General features: G+C 44.5%; 1 protein-coding gene and 1 long non-coding RNA gene across 6 annotated transcripts in view; one reads left to right on the top strand and one right to left on the bottom strand.

Annotated features, from left to right (window-relative positions):
- PTPN2 (protein tyrosine phosphatase non-receptor type 2) overlaps window positions 1-12,403 on the bottom strand; it is a 76,993-nt gene extending 64,590 nt beyond the window's left edge. For 2 of the 5 annotated variants that reach the window (XM_019920754.2, XM_019920756.3), the window contains exon 1: window positions 12,219-12,395. In XM_019920754.2, coding sequence (XP_019776313.1) covers window positions 12,219-12,380 — 162 coding nt within the window. In that variant the 5' untranslated portion in view covers window positions 12,381-12,395. Of the gene's footprint in view, window positions 1-5,934; window positions 6,082-12,218 lie in introns of those variants that run through there. The other 3 variants (XM_019920752.3, XM_019920753.2, XM_073790475.1) reach the window with 3 other exon arrangements.
- Window positions 12,301-13,966, top strand: LOC141276169 (uncharacterized). Its single transcript, XR_012325291.1, has 2 exons — window positions 12,301-12,436; window positions 12,610-13,966. It is a non-coding gene; the product is annotated as an uncharacterized lncRNA (long non-coding RNA).
- The last annotated feature ends 4,732 nt before the right edge of the window (window positions 13,967-18,698 follow it).

Here is an 18,698-nt window from a genome sequence, read left to right as displayed (position 1 = left end):
AAAAAGAGGGAGAAGACTCAAATCAATAAAATTAGAAATGAAAAAGAAGTTACAACGGACACTGCAGAAATACAAAGCATAAGAGACTGCTACAAGCAACTCTACACCAACAAAATGGACAACCTGGAAGAAATGGACAAATTCTTAGAAAGATATAACCTTCAAAGACTGAACCAGGAAGAAATAGAAAATATGAACTGACCAATCACAAATAATGAAATTGAAACTGCGATTAAAAATCTTCCAACAAACAAAAGTCCAGTACCAGGTGGCTTCACAGGTGAATTCTATCAAACATTTAGAGAAAAGCTAACACCCGTTCTTCTCAATTCTTCCAAAAAATTGCAGAGGAAGGAACACTCCCAAACTCTTTCTATGAGGCCACCATCACCCTGATACCAAAACAAGACAAAGATACTACAAAAAAAAGAAAATTACAGACCAATATCACTGATGAACATAGATGCAAAACTCCTCAACAAAATACTAGCCATCAAAATCCAACAACACATTAAAAGGATCATATACCATGATCAAGTGGGATTCATCCCAGGGATGCAAGGATTCTTCAATATGCAAATCAATCAATGTGATACACCATATTAACAAATTGAAGAATAAGAACCATATGATCATCTCAAAAGATGCAGAAAAAGCTTTTGACAAAATTCAACACCCGTTTGTGATAAAAACTCTCCAGAAAATGGGCATAGAGGGAACCAACCTCAACATAATAAAGGCCATATACGACAAACCCAAAGCAAACATCATTCTCAATTGTGAAAAACTGAAAGCATTTCCTCTAAGATCAGGAACAAGACGAGGATGTCCACTCTCGCCATTATTATTCAACATAGTTTTGGAAGTCCTAGCCACTGCAATCAGAGCAGAAAAAGAAATAAAAGGGATACAAATTGGAAAAAAAGTAACAGTCACTGTTTGCAGATGACATACTATACATAGATAACCCTAAAGATGCCAATAGAAAACTACTAGACCTAATCAATGAATTTGGTAAAGTTGCAAGATACAAAATTAATTCACAGAAATCTCTTGCATTCCTATACACTAAAAACAAAAGACCAGAAAGAGAAATTAAGGAAACAATCCCATTCACCATTGCACCAAAAAGAATAAAATACCTAGGAATAAACCTACCTAAGGAGGTAAAAGACCTGTACTCAGAAAGCTATAAGACACTGATGAAAGAAATCAAAGATGACACAAACAGATGGGAGAGATATACCATATTCTTGGATTGACTTGAAAATGACTATACTATCCAGAGCAGTCTACAGATTCAACACAATCCCTATCAAATTACCAATGTCATCTTCTACAGAACGAGAACAAAAAGTCTTAAAATTTGTATGGGGACACAAAAGATCCCGAATAGCCAAAGCAGTCTTCAGGGGAAAAAAAGGAGCTGGAGGAATCAGACTCCCTGACTTCAGACAATACTACAAAGCTACAGTAATCAAGACAATATGGTACTGGGACAAAAACAGAAATATAGAACAATGGAACAGGATAGAAAGCCCAGAGAGAAACCCACGCACCTATGGTCAACCAATCTATGACAAAGGATGCAAGGATATACAATGGAGAAAAGATAGTGTCTTCAATAAGTGGTGCTGGGAAAACTGGACAGCTACATGTAAAAGAATGAAATTAGAACACTACCTAACTCTATACAGAAAAACAAACGCAAAAGGGATTAAAGACCTAAGTGTAAGACTGGACACTATAAAACTCTCAGAGGAAAACATAGGAAGAACACTCTTTGACATAAATCACAGCAAGATGTTTTTTGACCCACCTCCTAGAGTAATGAAAATAAAAACAAAAATAAACAAATGAAACCTTAAAAAATTTAAAAGCTTTTGCACAGCAAAGGAAACTATCAACAAGACAAAAAGACAACCCTCAGAATGGGAGAAAATATGTGCAAATGAATCAATGGACAAAGGATTAATCTCCAAAATATATAAACAGCTCATGCAGTTCAATATGAAAAAAACAAACAACCCAATCAAAAATTGGACAGAAGACCTAAACAGACATCTCACCAAAGACATATAGATGGCCAAGAGGCACATGAAAAGCTGCTCAACATCTCTAATTATTAGAGAAATGCAAATGAAAACTACAATGAGGTATCACCTCACACCAGTTAGAATGGACATCATCAGAAAATACCATAAAACTGTTGAAAAATACCGGAGAAAATTTTTTGTAATCATAGAGAAGCTCTCTCTGAGCCATGGCACAAAAAGTTAGAAAAAGTTGATAAATCTGACTTCATAAATATTTAAAATTTCTACATGAAAAACCATCATAAACGAGGTCAAAAGATAATCCATAAATTGAAAAAGTATTTAAATATATGACAAACACTTAACTTCCTTAATATGTAAAGAGCTCTTACATATCAGAAAGAGAAAGGAAATACAAATGACTTTTAAAAATAAAAACTGTTAAACTTCATTCACAATAAGAGAACTGCAAAATATAACAAGAGTAAGACCATTTTCCACCTATCAGACAAAGATTAAAAAACTAGGTAAAGGTGTAGGGAAACAGGCACTTTCTTATACTATTTATTGATGGACATGTACAACTTCTTTGGAAGGTTATTCACTGCAGCATTGCTTACCATAGCTAAAGACTAGAAACAACCCACATGTCCATTATAGATGAGTGCTTAAATAATGAATACCATTCAACTGTTAAAATGAACACATGAGATCTAAAAGGAAGGATTTTCAAAATATAAGTGAAAAAAGCAAGGTGCAATACAGTATGCTGTTTGTTTCACAGGGTTTGGATAAAGAGAGAGGGAGTGAGAAGGGAGAGAGGAGAGTGATCACCTACAGGGAAGGAATGAGGGAGCATGGGGGCAGTGACTTACTTTTCCACTACACACCCTTCTGTACTGTTCTCATTTTTGCCATGTTCATGTAATCCTAACCAAATTACTTATTTGTGTATTAAACCACAAGCTCTGGGAGTTCTCTGGTGGTGCAGTGGTTAAGAATCCGCCTGCCAATGCTGGGAACACGGGTTCGAGCCCTGGTCTGGGAAGATCCTACATGCCGCGGAGCAACTAAGCCCGTGCACCACAACTATTAAGCCTGCGCTCTAGAGCCCGTGAGCCACAACTACTGAGCCACGGAACGAAGAGTGGCCCTCGCTCGCCACAACTAGAGGGGGCCCGCACGCAGCAACAAAGACCCAACGCAGCCAAAAATAAATAAATAAATTTATTTTTAAAAAAAAAGAATAAAATAGCATATCTTGACTAAACTCTTACTTTGTATCACGCAAATGCTATTTAACTCATTTGTAGGTGGCTACAAATGAGAAAACAGAGATTCAACTTTTCCAAATTTATACTGCAGTTAAGCAGTAGATCCAGATAGGAATCCAGGACTGAATTTTAGAGCTTGTGTTTGTTTGTTTGTTTATTTATTTATTTATTTATTTCTGCATTGGGTCTTCCTTGCTGTGTGCAGGCTTTTTCTAGTTGCAGCGAGCGGGGCTACTCTTCGTTGCGGTGCGTGGGCTTCGCATTGCGGTGGCCTCTCTTTGTTGCGGAGCACGGGCCCTAGAATGCGCGGGCTTCAGTAGTTGTGGCACGCGGGCTCAGTGGTTGTGGCTCACAGGCTCTAGAGTGCAGGCTCAGTAGTTGTGGCACACAGGCTTAGTCGCTCCGCGGCACGTGGGATCTTCCCGGACCAGGGCTCGAACCCATGTCCCCTGCATTGGCAGGCGGATTCCCAACCACTGCACCACCAGGGAAGTCCCTATTTTATTCTTATCAAAGTCTTCTCCTCACAGAGGAGGGCCTCTCAGAAAGAAGTGTGATACATAGCAGAACTTATTCCACCAGGAATCTTATCTCCCCAACCAGCGATGGGTATAATACGAAGGACCATGACCAACTGAACACCCTGACACATGCAACATATTTAGCTTCCTACTTCACTGTGTCCATCCACAGGATCTTTATACAGAGTATATACACAAAGATTTGACTAATAAAACAAAGTGAACACTTAACCATCATATAATTGAGGATTCACTTAGGGACCTTAAGTATAAAGAAAGAAATTTCAGTATTTCTCCCATAAGTAGAAACTATCAATTTGGGATTACCTTAAAGTCCTACTTTTTTCTTATAAAATTAATATCTCTTTTCCAATTTCCTAAATTCTTATTTGCTGTTCCATCACAACAGTTCGAGGTAGAATATTCTAAAGTACAACAAGGATATAACGTTTTCTGTGTACTATATAGAACAAAGCTATGTACCAAACACTAAAGTATTATTTAATATTATATCATACTAAAGTGTTATAACTATCTCACCCTGACAATGTTACAGTAATAGAGATTTAAAAAAATAAAAACTTAAGATTTGAAATGTGAAACTATGTTTTCACTGGTTGAGGCATAAATCAGTTCCCGCTGTCGTGGAGTACCACCTGGATGGTCTAAGGTCCCAGCCTTGACTAGGAGGAGTGGGCCACCCCTGGGAACTTTACCCCAGACTGCCTCAAGAATTCCTGGAAGCACTACTAAGTAACCTGTCAGAGGAAATGATAGCTTTCAGAGTATAAGGTTGTTTGAATACAGTGAAAGAAGAAACAAAATAATTTAGTATGAGATTTTCTTTAGAGGAAGGAAGGCAGTTTAACACAAAGTTATCAGTGATCAGTGACATGACCCAAATGAACTAGGTGACAGAACAAAGAGCACATTAAATCAGAGTCCTGGGTTGTGAAAGGAATAGGAGCACATAAAAACAAACAAACCTCCCAAACTGAAAAAGATACCAGAAATCCACAGATACAAGCTTCCTGGAGGTCATCAACCTCAACAGTCCTTAGGGATCTATGATACCCTTCAAATCACATGCCAAATGTGGGGGAATTGTATGTATGTGGGCATGTCTCTTGTTCACAGGTTTCATCTTAAAGGTGTCTAAAGGTGTCCACAATCTTTAAAAGCAAGGATTTCACTGTTAAGTCAAAACAGCTTCCTGAAACATTACTACTACTGTACCATAAATAGAACATTAAATTAGCACTACATTAAATATATTTAAAATAACACTACACTCACTTCAGACAACAGCCCAGCAAGGTACAACAGCATTCCAACTAAGAATGTAACAGAAAAGTTTACTATTCCACTCAGAACAGCAGAGTCAGAACTTATATGCTTTAACACTTAGCCTGCTGAACTGTATCTGTTCCTTAGTTATCAGCTGCTATGTTTTAAGTTTATATGCTAAGTTGACTTAGTATACGGTTAGTCACTATTATCCAAAGTAACAAAGGGTATTATCCAAAGTTCTAAATTACTAGTTGGTTTAAATATTCTCTGCCCCTAACAGTTCACCAATAAGAAATCATTTTAATGGCACCACCAACAGGGAACAGAGCACGGAGAATCTAGATAAGAATTTGCAGAGGAAACAAATCATATGAATGCTTATCTGAGAAAGTGAAGAGCACACTTATGTTAATTTTAATTCTGCTCTCCTAGATCTTATCTGTCCATATCTCTGGTTTACTCTTTGGAAGAGTGAACAGAGTAAGAAAGCAAAGCAACCAGACAGGGTGTCTGAACCGCAGGAGACTGCAAGAGCTGTGATAGTTCTCCAACTGGGAACAGAGAATTCTTGTGGATACTAATGATCTGGGAGAAGCCAAAAAGGGCTATTGGAGATTCTGGTTAAAATAAAAAAACTGAACAAGAGGCAAGCTAGAAAGAGTAGGGGACAACACAGCTATCTGGATTTCCATGATTATAGGTATCAGTAACCTACAGAACCTGTCAAAGGCAAAACAGTATTATTTCGAGTTCTATATTCTTCACTGGAGAATCATTCCCCCAGCTGCTTTTCCTTAAAGCAGTGGTTCTTACCTTCTGAGGAATCACAGAGCTCCATTTAAGAATCTGACCAAAGCTGTACTTCCCTGGTGGCGCAGTGGTTAAGAATCCGCCTGCCAATGCAGGGGACACGGGTTCGAGCCCTGGTCCAGGAAGATCCCACATGCTGCGGAGCAACTTAAGCCCGTGCGCCCCAACTACCGAACCTCCACTCTAGAGCCTGCGAGCCACAACTACTAAGCCAGCATGCCACAACTACTGAAGCCCACACACCTAGAGCCCGTGCTCTGCATCAAGAGAAGCCACGGCAATGAGAAGCCCACGCACCGCAATGAAGAGCAGCCCCCGCTCGCCACAACTAGAGAAAGCCTGTGTGCAGCAATGAAGACCCAATGCAGCCAAAAATAAATAAATAAAATAATTTTTTTAAAAAAGAAAGAATCTGACCAAAGCTATGGAATCCCCCAGAAACTACATCCCCTAGGGCATTCATACAAGTTAGCACAGTTTCAGGGGACTTGAAAATCCCTTTCCAGTCTGATCCATGGATCCCAGATGCTGTTTTAAAGGCCTCCAGTCCCAAAATGACCCAACCTATTATAACATATTCTACTCTCTTCTTGCCGTCAAAAGTGTAAATGATTCTCTCAGTACCATTAATCTCAAGTAGATCATAAGAAGAAAGCAAATAGGCTGTCATGCTGGTCAAGCAGGACAGTGCTGCAGTGAGAATCACAAGGACAGGATTTAGGTCCCTGCTGTATCACTAATGGATATGGTAACCTTACAGAAGTCACAACCTCGTGCTGGACGGTGTCTCCTCAGCTGTGAGTGAGGGGTTGGAATAAACCAAGGTGCTGACATCTTACAAAGGGAGCAGTACTCTTGTTTAGAGAATACTAACTGAGCATCTAACACACTGCAGGCCTACAGGCAGATGGTGGGGAAACAAAGGAAAATGAGGCAGCCCTCAAGGAGCCAGACAGACAAGTAGACAGTTATGAAGCAATGTGACTGGACTTCCCTGGTGGCGCAGTGGTTAAGAATCTGCCTGCCAATACAGGGAACATGGGTTTGAGCCCTGTCCGGAAAGATCCCACATGCCTCGGAGCAACTAAGCCCGCCTGCCACAGTTACTCAAGCCCGTGCCTAGAGACTGTGCTCCACAACAAGAGAAGCCACCGCAATGAGAAGCCCACACACCTCAATGAAGAGTAGCCCCTGCTCACCACAACTAGAGAAAACCCACATGCAGCAACAAAGACCCAACATAGCCAAAAATAAATAAATAAATAAATTTATTTTAAAAATAAAACAATGTGACTTATACTCTAAATAAAAGAATATAGAGGGTTCAGGAATCAGAGAAGGAGCATATAACTAAAGTCTAGTCTTGCAGACACTTCCCAGAAAATAACGTAGACACAGATTATGTCCAACATGTGCAAAGACTCCAAGGTGTGAGAAAGCAGGTGATTCTCAAGGAAATTCAAGGAGTTTAATATGGCAAGCACTGAGAACTTAAATTAAAGGCTGGCAGGAGAACGTGCAACAGACACTGCAAGGGAAGTGTTTTACAATAAGATAGCTTTGATTTATCCTCCACACTGACTGCTCACTGTAAGTACTAGAATAGAGTTCATTTGATATTTAACTTCTAAAAATTAGTTGAATCACAAATGGTAAAAACTGCTCTTACTCTGACAATATTTGAACTACGAATTTCTAATAAAGAAAAATGACCAGTCAGTTAAGAGTTCCACAAAGTCTGATTAATCAACCAAATTCCTTCTGAGCTACCACTTACTAGAAACATTATTCCATGACTTAGCTTTTGCCATTTCCCTACAGTTTTACTCTCTTCCCCGAACGGCTCACAGTACTCCATTCCTTTCCTCTGCCCTTCTAATGCCCCAGCCTGATTCAGACAACAATCATCAGCAACAAAGGAAAAGCAAAAAGCAATCATGAACATTTCTCAAAAAGCCAGAATTAACCTCAGACTACATTAATGTTATTAGTCTGTCGCTCAGACAAATTAGACTTTTCCAGCAATCTCACTTCTGCCAACCATGCCCGTTCAAGGCAAGTCTTCTGCCGTGTGCTCCTGATCCCATCAGCTCCTGCTTCCTGAGGTTTCTGGCTCCAATAACCTTCCCTTCTCTTTCTTCAATCTCCAATCTCTTTAGGCTTCCCCCCTCCCCAATCATGTGGACACATCAAGTCACCCATTTGTGGTAGGAAGTCATGTTCAGCAAACACATATCAAGTGCCCACTAGGTGCCTGAATCTGCACAAGGCGTTGGCACAGCCTGCAGGAAGGCTAATGAGGCCAAGAAAAGATAAAGAGTCAGCTCCAATCCAGTCATTCATTCCCAGAAACCTCCCATTTCAAAAGTTATGTTATAAGAGCAACTGTTCAAAGGGGGTAAAAAGAGTAAGGGGCCAGGGCTTCCCTGGTGACAACAGTGGTTAAGAATCTGCCTAGCAATGCAAGGGACAGGGGTTGGAGCCCTGGTCTGGGAAGATCCCACATGCCACAGAGCAACTAAGCCCATGTGCCACAACTGCTGAGCCTGTGCTCTAGAGCCCTCAAGCCACAACTACTGAGCCCATGTGCCACAACTACTGAAGCCCACGTGCCTAGAGCCCATGCTCCGCAACAAGAGAAACCACGACAATGAGAAGCCTGCACACTGCAATGAAGAGTAGCCCCCACTCACCGCCAACTACAGAAAGCCTGCGCACAGCAACAAAGACCCAATGCGGCCAAAAATAAAAACAAATAAATAAGAAATTTTTTTTAAAAAAAGGGTAAGGGGCCAGAGTATCAGTCTCAAAATAATACATTCCCTTTTCCTACATGACTTTGAATAATAAGGTATAAAGCAAAAGTCCTCACACCACTAAGCAAGTCTAGCTCTTAGTTATATTTAGCTTTTTTGCTCAGGAGCAAAACCTTTCTTTTCCTAGTCAAATTTGTATCGCCAAAAAAAGCATACCTCTTCTCAAATGTTATCATCAATATACCCACTGCTGTGACCTACAAAGAAGAAAGCCCACTGTAACACTTTTTCCTACTCAAAGGATAGTGGTTTGCTTAACAGAAACTGTGGTCTCAAAGTCCTGTGCTGCTGTATCACATCCAATGCCCTGCCTTGAAAGGGGAGGCCATGGGACACTATGGGTACATACCAGGGAATTCAACCCTGCAAGGGAGGGCCGGGAAGCTCCTCCCACCGCCTCACCCTGAGGAAGTGAGACTCCAGGAATGAGGAGGTAGTTAAGCAAAGGGGGAAAGAAAAAGGGAAAGAAAAGTTGTGCTCAGGCAAAGAGAACTATATCTACAAAGGCCTTAAGGGAAGGACAGACAGCACATTTCAAGGAACAGAAGAACCCAATGACAAAGAGGGAAGAAAGTCATATGGGGAGGCAGGACCTGTGGTCTTGTGAGCAGTGGCAGGGGTTTGAAGTCTACATGGTGAGCAATGGGAAACCACTGAAGGTTTAAAGTAGGGAAGTCACATACTCATGCTTCATTTCAGCCACCATTCCCCACTCCATCCCACATCTGACTTCCGTATTCCTCTCAACTTGCTCTTTGCAAGGAATCTGTTGATCTTCTAGCCATTAATTTAACGGGCACTTTCGGTTTTGACCTTGGTGCCCCTGCAGCACGTGCCTGCTGAGCATCAGCTCCCTCCACACCCACCACCAATTTTCCCCCCACTTCTATGGCTATTCCTCTCTAGCCTTTCTTTTTGCAAGCTCCTCTTTCTCTACCTATGCCCTTAAACATTGTTATCTGTCAAGACTTTGTCCTTGGCTTTCGGCATTTCCAAACCCTCTCTGTTTTCCCTAAGTGATCTCACCTGCATCTAGGACCTCAAATACCATCTGCATGCTCATGATGTCCAAAATCATTTACAACTCAGACCTCTCCTGAACTCCAAATTTACATATTAAACTATTCCCATTTCGATGTCTTACAGGAAGCAAATTGAACAGTTTCAAAACCAAACAAATCTATTCCCTTAGCATTTCAAATCTGTATCTCCCCTTCATTCTTCCTGCCACTGCCTGAGTTCAAGAGCTCAACATCTCTCCTTAGGTTGACTCCCAAAGAGCCCCCCTCCCTGTACCAGCTGCCCACAGTTAGCCACACCCAACCCACAGCTAGAATGGTCTTGCTAAAGAGTGAAGAGAATATGATTGTGGTACTTCCAAGCATCAAATTCCACAGTGGGTGCTATCTACTAGCTCACAGTCCTCAGACTGATCTACAAGGGCCCACGGGCTCTGTCTTACTGTCTGGCCTTGTCCCCCTGGCACCTCAACGTCACACCGCACTCTGCACCAGGCTCAGCCGTTGGCAATTCTCTTGGTCTTCTATGCTCTGTGTCTCCGCACACATTTCTTCTTCCTCTGAACACTAATTCTCTCCCTCCCTCATTCTCCTCCCCTGGCCGACTTGTTCTTCAAGACTCAGGCAAGGCCCTACCTCCTCCAGGAAGCTGTGCCAGGACTCCCAGATGCATCCTGTGGGGGATGCACAGCACACTGTGCTTAACACGAGCTTCTGCGTTCTTACTCTCATGTTCTCATCTGCTTCCCTAGTTACCACTCCCCACTTGGCTGGATCCTGGAGAGCAGGGACTCCGTCTAACATTGGCACATTTTAAGGTGTTACAAGTGAGTAAATGAAAATATGGAATTGTGATGAGGCCTTCAAGAGACCAAGTCCCAGAAAGTGAGTGCCTCAGGAGCAGGAACCTGGTCAGCGGCTCTCTGATGAATCCCCAAGGCTCAGGGCAGGGTGCACAGCACAATCTGTAGAATGGCTGAGTGGATGTTTAGAGTCAAAAGAAAACACTCAGAGTCAAAACTCTTTCTGGACTTGCTTTCCATTTTTCCTGGTTTGTGACCAACTTTAAACAAAACACCAGTGTATATTGCATGATTTGCACTGACCGAACAAATGCTCTTGTTCTTCCACTAGGAAAAAAAATAATAAGAGCTTTGACCAATCCAGTAAAGGATTCCTAGGCAGAAGCCCATGGAAAGATTTCCTGAACTCTATGAAACTGAATGCAATTTTCAGTGGATATAAATGCATTTTTCTGGTGAGATGGATTACACTTTTCACTGAATGTTCATGGATATTAATGATAACCAAAAAAGCCAAACTACTTAATCAAAATGTCAAGCTGAATTAAGCTGTAGCATGCATCGTTTCCTCTCAAACCTGTATTTTGATAAACCACTCGCAACCTGGGGACAGCAGCCTCTCCTAAAACAAATGCAACTGGAGAAGACACAGCTGGCAGGCTCTCACACAGAGCTTCCTACGAGAATTTGCATTTAAAACTTTCTATAATTGGGAAAGTCCTTACCAGCATTCTCTGAAGTTAGTACCCTATTCTAACACACTCTGACCCACGTGAATCAGGGTATTTATTACACGTCCTGCTAATGTGCTCAAGAAGAAAACGTTACATTACGAACATAATGACAAGAGGAACTGTCATCTAATTAAACGGGAAGGGGAAAAGCCCGGGAGCATCTAGATTTACAGGAAAGCCCTTTTTTTGTCGTTTTACTGTACACAGAGCGACCTGACAGCGGGAGCAGCATTTAGCTCACAACCACTCACTGCAATCCTGGAAATAACATGCAATAATTAGCAGTAGGAAGCAGACAACTAGGTCACTTTAAAAGAGATAAAATTAAGTTCTGCTCGATCGAAAGGCTCCATGGTTGACCCAGGAGACCGTCCCAGGGCGCGTCTCCACGAGGCGACCAGAAATCACGCCGGGCGCCCGCGTTCGGGGAGCTGCCTCACGACGCCCGGAGACCCGAGCCCCTCAGGCCGGGCCCCGGGGCGTGGACGACCCCTCGGCGCCTACCCTGACTCACCGAGCTCCTTCCAGAAAGCTCTGAGGGGGCGACGGCGTACCGGGGACGCTCGGGCCGCGAGTGTCCGGACGCCCCACCGCGGCTCGGCGACCCTCCCCGGCCCCCCCGACCCCCCGACCCCCCGACCCGCCAGCCGCCCCCTGTACCGTCGCGTCCACGCCCACGCCCGCCCCCCGGCACCGCCCCCCGGAGCCCACTGCGCCTGCGCGCACGCGGCCGCCCCAACCCCGAGCGCCCGAGCGCCGAGGCCCGGGCGGCGCACGCGCGCCCTGAGGCGGCCCGCGCGCCGCCACTTCCGCCCCAGCGGGAGGCGGCGGAGGCGGCGAGTGCCGGAGGGCACCGGCGTGCGCAAGCCAGGTCCTCGGAGGGGGCGGCGGCGGCTGCGCGAGCCCGCCACTCACCAGGTACAGCTGCTGCCAGCGATTCTGAGCGTCCAACTCATCAAACTCCCGTTCGATGGCGGCCGACATGGCGGCGGCCGCGAGCTGGCGCGAGGGAGCCTGCGCCGGCGGAGAGGCTCGGGCCCCGCACGATCCGGGCAGCGCGCAGCCGCTGCTGCGCATGCGTGCTCCAGGCCCGCCACGCCCCCACGCCGCCCCGGCCGCAGGGAAAGTACCTGGTTCGTGACGTCAGCGCGCCGGCTGCGCCGTGCGGGGCGGGCGGCGGGGGAGTCGTGGTCCAGGCGGTGCCCAGGTGGAGGGGGCGGGGCCTGGCGGCGCCAGAGGCAGGACTCCGGGGAGACCAGCAGGTTGAGTGCTTGGGGGTTTGATTTTTATTTTGAACCTTCTCTAGGTCAGCTTAACGGCCTGTGCCCCACTTTCTCCTCTCGGAAAATGTAAACCAGGACTGATGCCCGCTTCTGGGCGCCCGCGGGTTTTGTGCCAAATAAACCGCTGCAGCAAAAGGAGAAGCAACCTCTCCTGGAGGTTGGAGTCTACAGCTTGTTAAGTAAACGTTACACAACTTAAAAGTTAGTGTTACCTGTAAAAAGAGCAAATCGTCTGTTACCAAACAAACGTGCTGATTATGGAAATCATCTCGCTTCACATAGGGAAACTCATGTGCTTAGGACACCTTATAATCTTCAGGAAGAAATGTGAAGGGTTAGAAAAACGTTAGTGTGCTGTCCAACACTGAAATTTAAATTTTACTTAAAATTAAATGAAATGACAAAGATTCTCTCCTTGACCAAACTCTACTCAGGATCCTCTGAGCTCTTTTTCAGCTAAGTCTCAACTTTTGGGCTGCCCTGTTTCTCTCTGCATTGTCGAATTTTAGCAAGAATCCTGGTAAGTCAGTTAACCAGAATCCCCCATTCTCAGTATCTGGTTACTCTTAATTTTTCTTTTCTTTTTTTCTCTTTTTGGCCACACCTCACGGCATGCAGAACTTCCCTGGACCAGGAATCGAACCTGCACGCCCTGTAGTGAAAGCATGGCGTCTTAACCCCTGGACCACCAGGGAAGTCTGTGATCACTCTTGATATTTAACCAGGTTCTGCATCTTCTGCCGTCCCCCGGGGTGACATCTGATATCCGTGGCCTGCCTTCAGCTAGAATCCTATTAGGCTTACCCAGAACCCCCCGTGCTTCCTCTGTTAAAAACAAGACTATAGGTCTTCCCTGGTGGCGCAGTGGTTGAGAGTCCGCCTGCCGATGCAGGGGACGCGGGTTCGTGCCCTGGTCTGGGAGGATCCCACGTGCCGCAGAGCGCCTGGGCCCATGAGCCGTGGCCGCTGGGCCTGCGCGTCCGGAGCCTGTGCTCCGCGGCGGGAGAGGCCACAGCAGTGAGAGGCCCGCGTACCGCAAATAAAACAAAACAAAAAAAAAAAGACTACAGGCCCAAAATGAAGTCGCTTGGGAAGCCCCGTGTCACCAAACCTAAACTTGATGGTAGTTTCAGCTCTCACAGAAATGGAACTTAAAGGAGTAAATCAAGAATCACTAATCACCACTGGTTAGGTGATCTGCCTGATAGACCCCTGCCCTTGACCCTGCAGTAACCAGTTCACTTCTCTGCCTGGGATAACTCCCTTGTTCCAACTCCCTACTGCCTGTAAGTCTTTAGTTTTGTGTAGCTTCTTGGAGCTCCTGTCCATCTGCCCAATACATGAATCGTTTAATAAAGGCAATAAGATCTTTAAATTTTACTCAGTTGAATTTCATTTTTTAACACCTCTTAGTAATTTTCCATCCACTGACACCCCCCCCTTCCCCCAGCTTGGCTATAAATTCCCACTTCCCATTCTGAATTTGGAGTTGAGCCCAATCTCTCCCCCACTACAAGACCCATTGCCATTGTCCCTATACCTGTCACAGTAGTCGCCCCACACACACCTGAATAAAGTCTTCCTTACCTCATCATCTTCTATAAGTGTCAGGAATAATTTTTTTCTTTAACAGAAATTGAGAATTCAGTTCCACAGTTGAATTAGCCACATTTCAAATGCTCAATAGCCACATGAGCTAGTGGCTGAAGTATTGCAGAGCATACAAATCATCAAAGTTCTGTGGAACAGAGCTACATGAGGGGTTTAAAATACTTGGGGAAAAAAAAGTGTCCTTACATAAAATAATGAAAACACTGATCAGAAAAAACCAGTAAGCTGTGGGAGCAAGAAGAAACTGTAATAAAGAAAATTAAGCAGCCAATCAGCCTTTCTACTTACAGAGTATAATTGAGGAATATATAAGATCTCCCTCCAGAAGTGCCCCACAATCTAATTGTCCTGGTTTCTGAAGTTCTGTCCTTGAAACTGATTATTTAGATTAAAGGCATGGTATCTCCTGGGATACCCCATGATTCTTAGCATCAATCACCTCATCAAATCTTGATCTCAAAGCAACAGTTCTTGTCACCAGATGCACACCATCCTTCAGGAACTCACTTGCCAACCCCCAGTTGGGGAAGCAGCGCTGGCCCTCTAACAGTTTGTCCTAGTTTGCTGCAAGCAGCTAGGATTCTAAGGCAGTGGTTCTCACCCCAGCAGCATCTGCATTGACTGCGAGCCATGAAATGAACAGAGATGAACTACATTCCCCACGTGGCACCGTCTACCTCATTCCATGGGGGAGATGGGTTGCCCTGGACCCTCCAGTCTCCCTAGAGAGGCTCAGCATGGCCTCCAGCGGTTGGTACTCCTGATGGTATCTTTCAGTTGTGAGACACATGGGAGGGGCAGAGAGCAGAGGAGGAAATGAATGGAGAGAGAAGCACGGTGGTGGGAGAATTACTGCTTCAGAGACAATGAGGAGGTATTTTTATGACCACAGGAAATTTGAGAAGAAGGAGCAATGTCTACAGAGGATTTCTGGGATGTTTCTGGGGTATATCCTGTGAAAACTCCTGAAACAAGACTTGAAGAAAACTGATAAGAAAGATCTAAAGTATTCTTCAAAGCTTGTGTAGTTGGATTTTTGTTTCTTTTGAGTGAAAGTTCATGCAGACAGGAGTCCAGGAGCCTGGCTTGTAGAGTCAAGTGGCATGAGGGTCCACAGACGTTAAATAATGTTGAAGCAATCTAGTAAAGCTCAAACTCAACTTATTCAAATCTGAACTCAAGACCTTATTGTTGAGACCTGCTTCTTTTTCTGCACTCTCTCTCCCATCACCCATTTACCCAAGCTAGAAACCTGGACGATATCCTCACCGTCTCCCCATCCTTTCTCTTCTGTGTCTAACAGGTCACTTGGTTCTGTTGATTCTTCCTTCTAAGGACTCTCTCTCTCTGCTCCACTCTGTCCCCCACTGCTGCTCCCTTAGTTGAGGTTTCATCATCTTCCTGCCTTGTCTCCTGTCCCATCTAACTGTATGATGTTCCATTTGCGAATCCCACGTCCAGCATAGTGCCTGGAATACAGTAGATGAAAAACAAATGTGACTGAATGGATCTCTGTTGGACATTTAGATTGTTTCCAATTTTCCTGCCATATAAAAATGCTGCAGGGCTGCCCTGGTGGCGCAGTGGTTGAGAATCTGCCTGCCAATGCAGGGGACATAGGTTCGAGCCCTGGTCTGGGAAGATCCCACATGCCGCGGAGCAACTGGGCCTGTGAGCCACAATTACTGAGCCTGCGTGTGTGTCTGGAGCCTGTGCTCCGCAGCAAGAGAGGCGGCGGTAGTGAGAGGCCTGCACACGGCGATGAAGAGTGGCCCCCTCTTGCCACAACTAGAGAAGGCCCTCGTACAGAAACGAAGACCCAACACAGCCATAAATAAATAAATTAATTAATTTTTTAAAAAAATGCTGCAATATCCTTTTTGGATATAACTCCTCCCTCCTTTTTAAGGATTATTTCCTTTGGATAAATACCCAGAAGTGGAATTATTGGGCAAAAAGGTATCACTGTTATCTCCATTTAGATTTTCCCAGAAGCAAGCCCTGAGAAGGAGATTTGAGTGCAAGTATGTTATGTGGGAGGTGATGCCAGGAAACCCTGGTGAAAGAGTGTGGAAGGGAGGCAGGGACAGGGAGGAAGGAAGCCGTAAAGGGTTTGTTAACAACCCGTTACCGCTGTAGGCAACTGGACCTGGTTCCCCTGGAGAGCTCCAAGAGGAAGTCCAGAACTACTGCTGAGCTATCCAAACCGAAAGGCAAGGAAGCTGGGGTGTTACCACGAACTCCCCACTTGTTATGGTTTGAAGAAAGCTTCTAGAGGCTCTTGGTGCTCTGGCACTCCAGCTTGCCCTGGTGTAAGCTGAGCGTGTTCCTGCTGTGGATGCGTGTCTACTTCTCCCCCTGATTCACATGTTGAAATGGAGGGGACCTTTGGGAAGCAATTTCGTCACAACGGTGGAGCCTCATTAAAAGAAACCTCAGCGAGTTCTATTGCTCCTTTACTGCTGCACAGGGGGAAAAGGCAAGAAGAAAAAAAGACGGCTATCCATGAGCCAGAAAGCTGGCTCTCATTAGACACTACATCTACTGGCATTTGATCTTGGACTTCCCAGCCTCCAGAACTGTGAGAAATAAATGCTTGAGCCAGCACATCTATGGGATTTTGATTATAGCAGCCCAAATGGACAGTTCCCATGGCCAGAACATCTTTAAGCAGAAAATAACCTCTAAGAGTACAGGTGGCTGTTGAGGGGATATGGGCAGGGCACTTAGAGAATCTACTAAAGATATTTTTGTAGCTTTTGAAATGCAATACTAATTTGCTTTATGAAGGAAGAAAACCAATGTATACTACAGGTAGACATCTAAAACTATATGAGTTTACCCACATCCCTAGTAACATTAGCAATTATCATTATTCTTAAGAAACTTAGCATATTTGAATGCACTGCATTTTTTTCCTTTTGCTTTTTGTTTATCTACAGCTGCTCCCCACTTCCTATTATTTTATGCTTGTGTGTAAATTGGGCTGCAATTTACACTTGAATTACAACTAAGTTAATATAAAAACACAAAGGAATTGTTGTTGCAAAAAGCTTTTTCTGCCAGGTGGAACAGAGGCTCTACACAGTTTTAATTAATATTTTTTTATTAAAAATTGTTTATGAAGTATGTTTTTGCTATGGAAAACACATTCAAATCCCCAGATCTTAATCAGGTGCACTCAGCGTCATAGCAGTATGAATTCTGTCTTTGAGCACCTCTCCCTTCTTGCCCTGGGGTTTCTCTGATGCTGACGCATGGCACACCCTAAAGAACCCACTGTTCCCCCAAACACGCCTAACTCAGAAGGTCAGGGAAGTTAGCACGGGTGGAGTCACCCTTGACCAATGATGATTTCTTCTTTTACCCCCAGGCACATGGTCCTGAGATACATTTCTTAAGGTTTCTTGTGGGGCCCCAGTGGCAATGAGCACCATTTGTCCCTAGTGGTGGCCAACATGATAAGGCATCCTACCGTCAGCATTGTCTCCTTACCTGTTCCACACCCCAATCCTATACCATTGCCCCCTAGAAGCACTTTCCCAGATTCCTGCACATGAGCCTTTGTCTCAGACTCTGCTTTCAGGGATTCCAGCTAAGATATTTAGTCTCAGAAGTGGTCCTAAAAACAGACTTTCCAGATGGGATTTTGGAGCCGTGGCACACAGCAATCCGGAACACATTGCTGGAGGTGAGTGGCTGGCGGTAACATCACAATTGCTAAGCATCTCACCTGCGGTGCTTGGGATGAGGTGCAGCTGGGAGGATGAAACATGGGGCTGCATGGTGGCTCTAGCACCTAAATGGATAAAGATACTGGAGGTGGCTGGACTTGTCAAATGCTTTGGAAGACTTGAACAAGGTAAAAGACAGGTTTTGATCGCCATCTATCAACTCGAGTCAAGTCGTGGAGGCAGCGGAGCCCCTATGACCATGTTCAAGGAGACAGCTCCTTAGTCCCAAGAGTGTGCTGGATGAAAATCAGGCACCAAACCTGTTGTAATGAAAACAGAGATGCAAAGGGGAATAAATGCATGGCCATAAAAGTTCTCATCATCAAAATCAGAGACACAAGAAATATTTGGGTGCATGACCCTGAGAATCTTGCAACTCCAGATCTTTTGGACCCTCCAGGCACACCCCTCATTCTGGCTAGATTTGCCTGAAGAGGTGTCCCAAAATGGTGCTTCTACTTCTCCAGATTTACCCTGCACCATGTGTTGCCTCTTAACTGATAATCAGGGTCCACTCTCAGTGCAGCTTGAGTTGGGAAAAACAGTTCATACTTCAGGAAGAAAGCTTATACAATCAAAAGAATTGAAAGGCCTGGCTCATATGCACCAATAGAAAGGAGAAGAAAATGGGCAATTGTAAATTTTAAGGTGTTGAATGGAGAAGGAGGGAAGTATGAGGATGGGTAGAGGACAATTTATTGATACAGGAACACTTTGGTGATTTGGGAGTCCTTGTGATGACACCTGCATCCACTCCTAAATCACTG

Source organism: Tursiops truncatus, chromosome 13 (assembly GCF_011762595.2).
Source record: "Tursiops truncatus isolate mTurTru1 chromosome 13, mTurTru1.mat.Y, whole genome shotgun sequence".
NCBI lineage: Eukaryota > Metazoa > Chordata > Mammalia > Artiodactyla > Delphinidae > Tursiops > Tursiops truncatus.
Note: the sequence above shows the minus strand (reverse complement) of the source record. Positions and strands in the feature narration are given on the sequence as shown.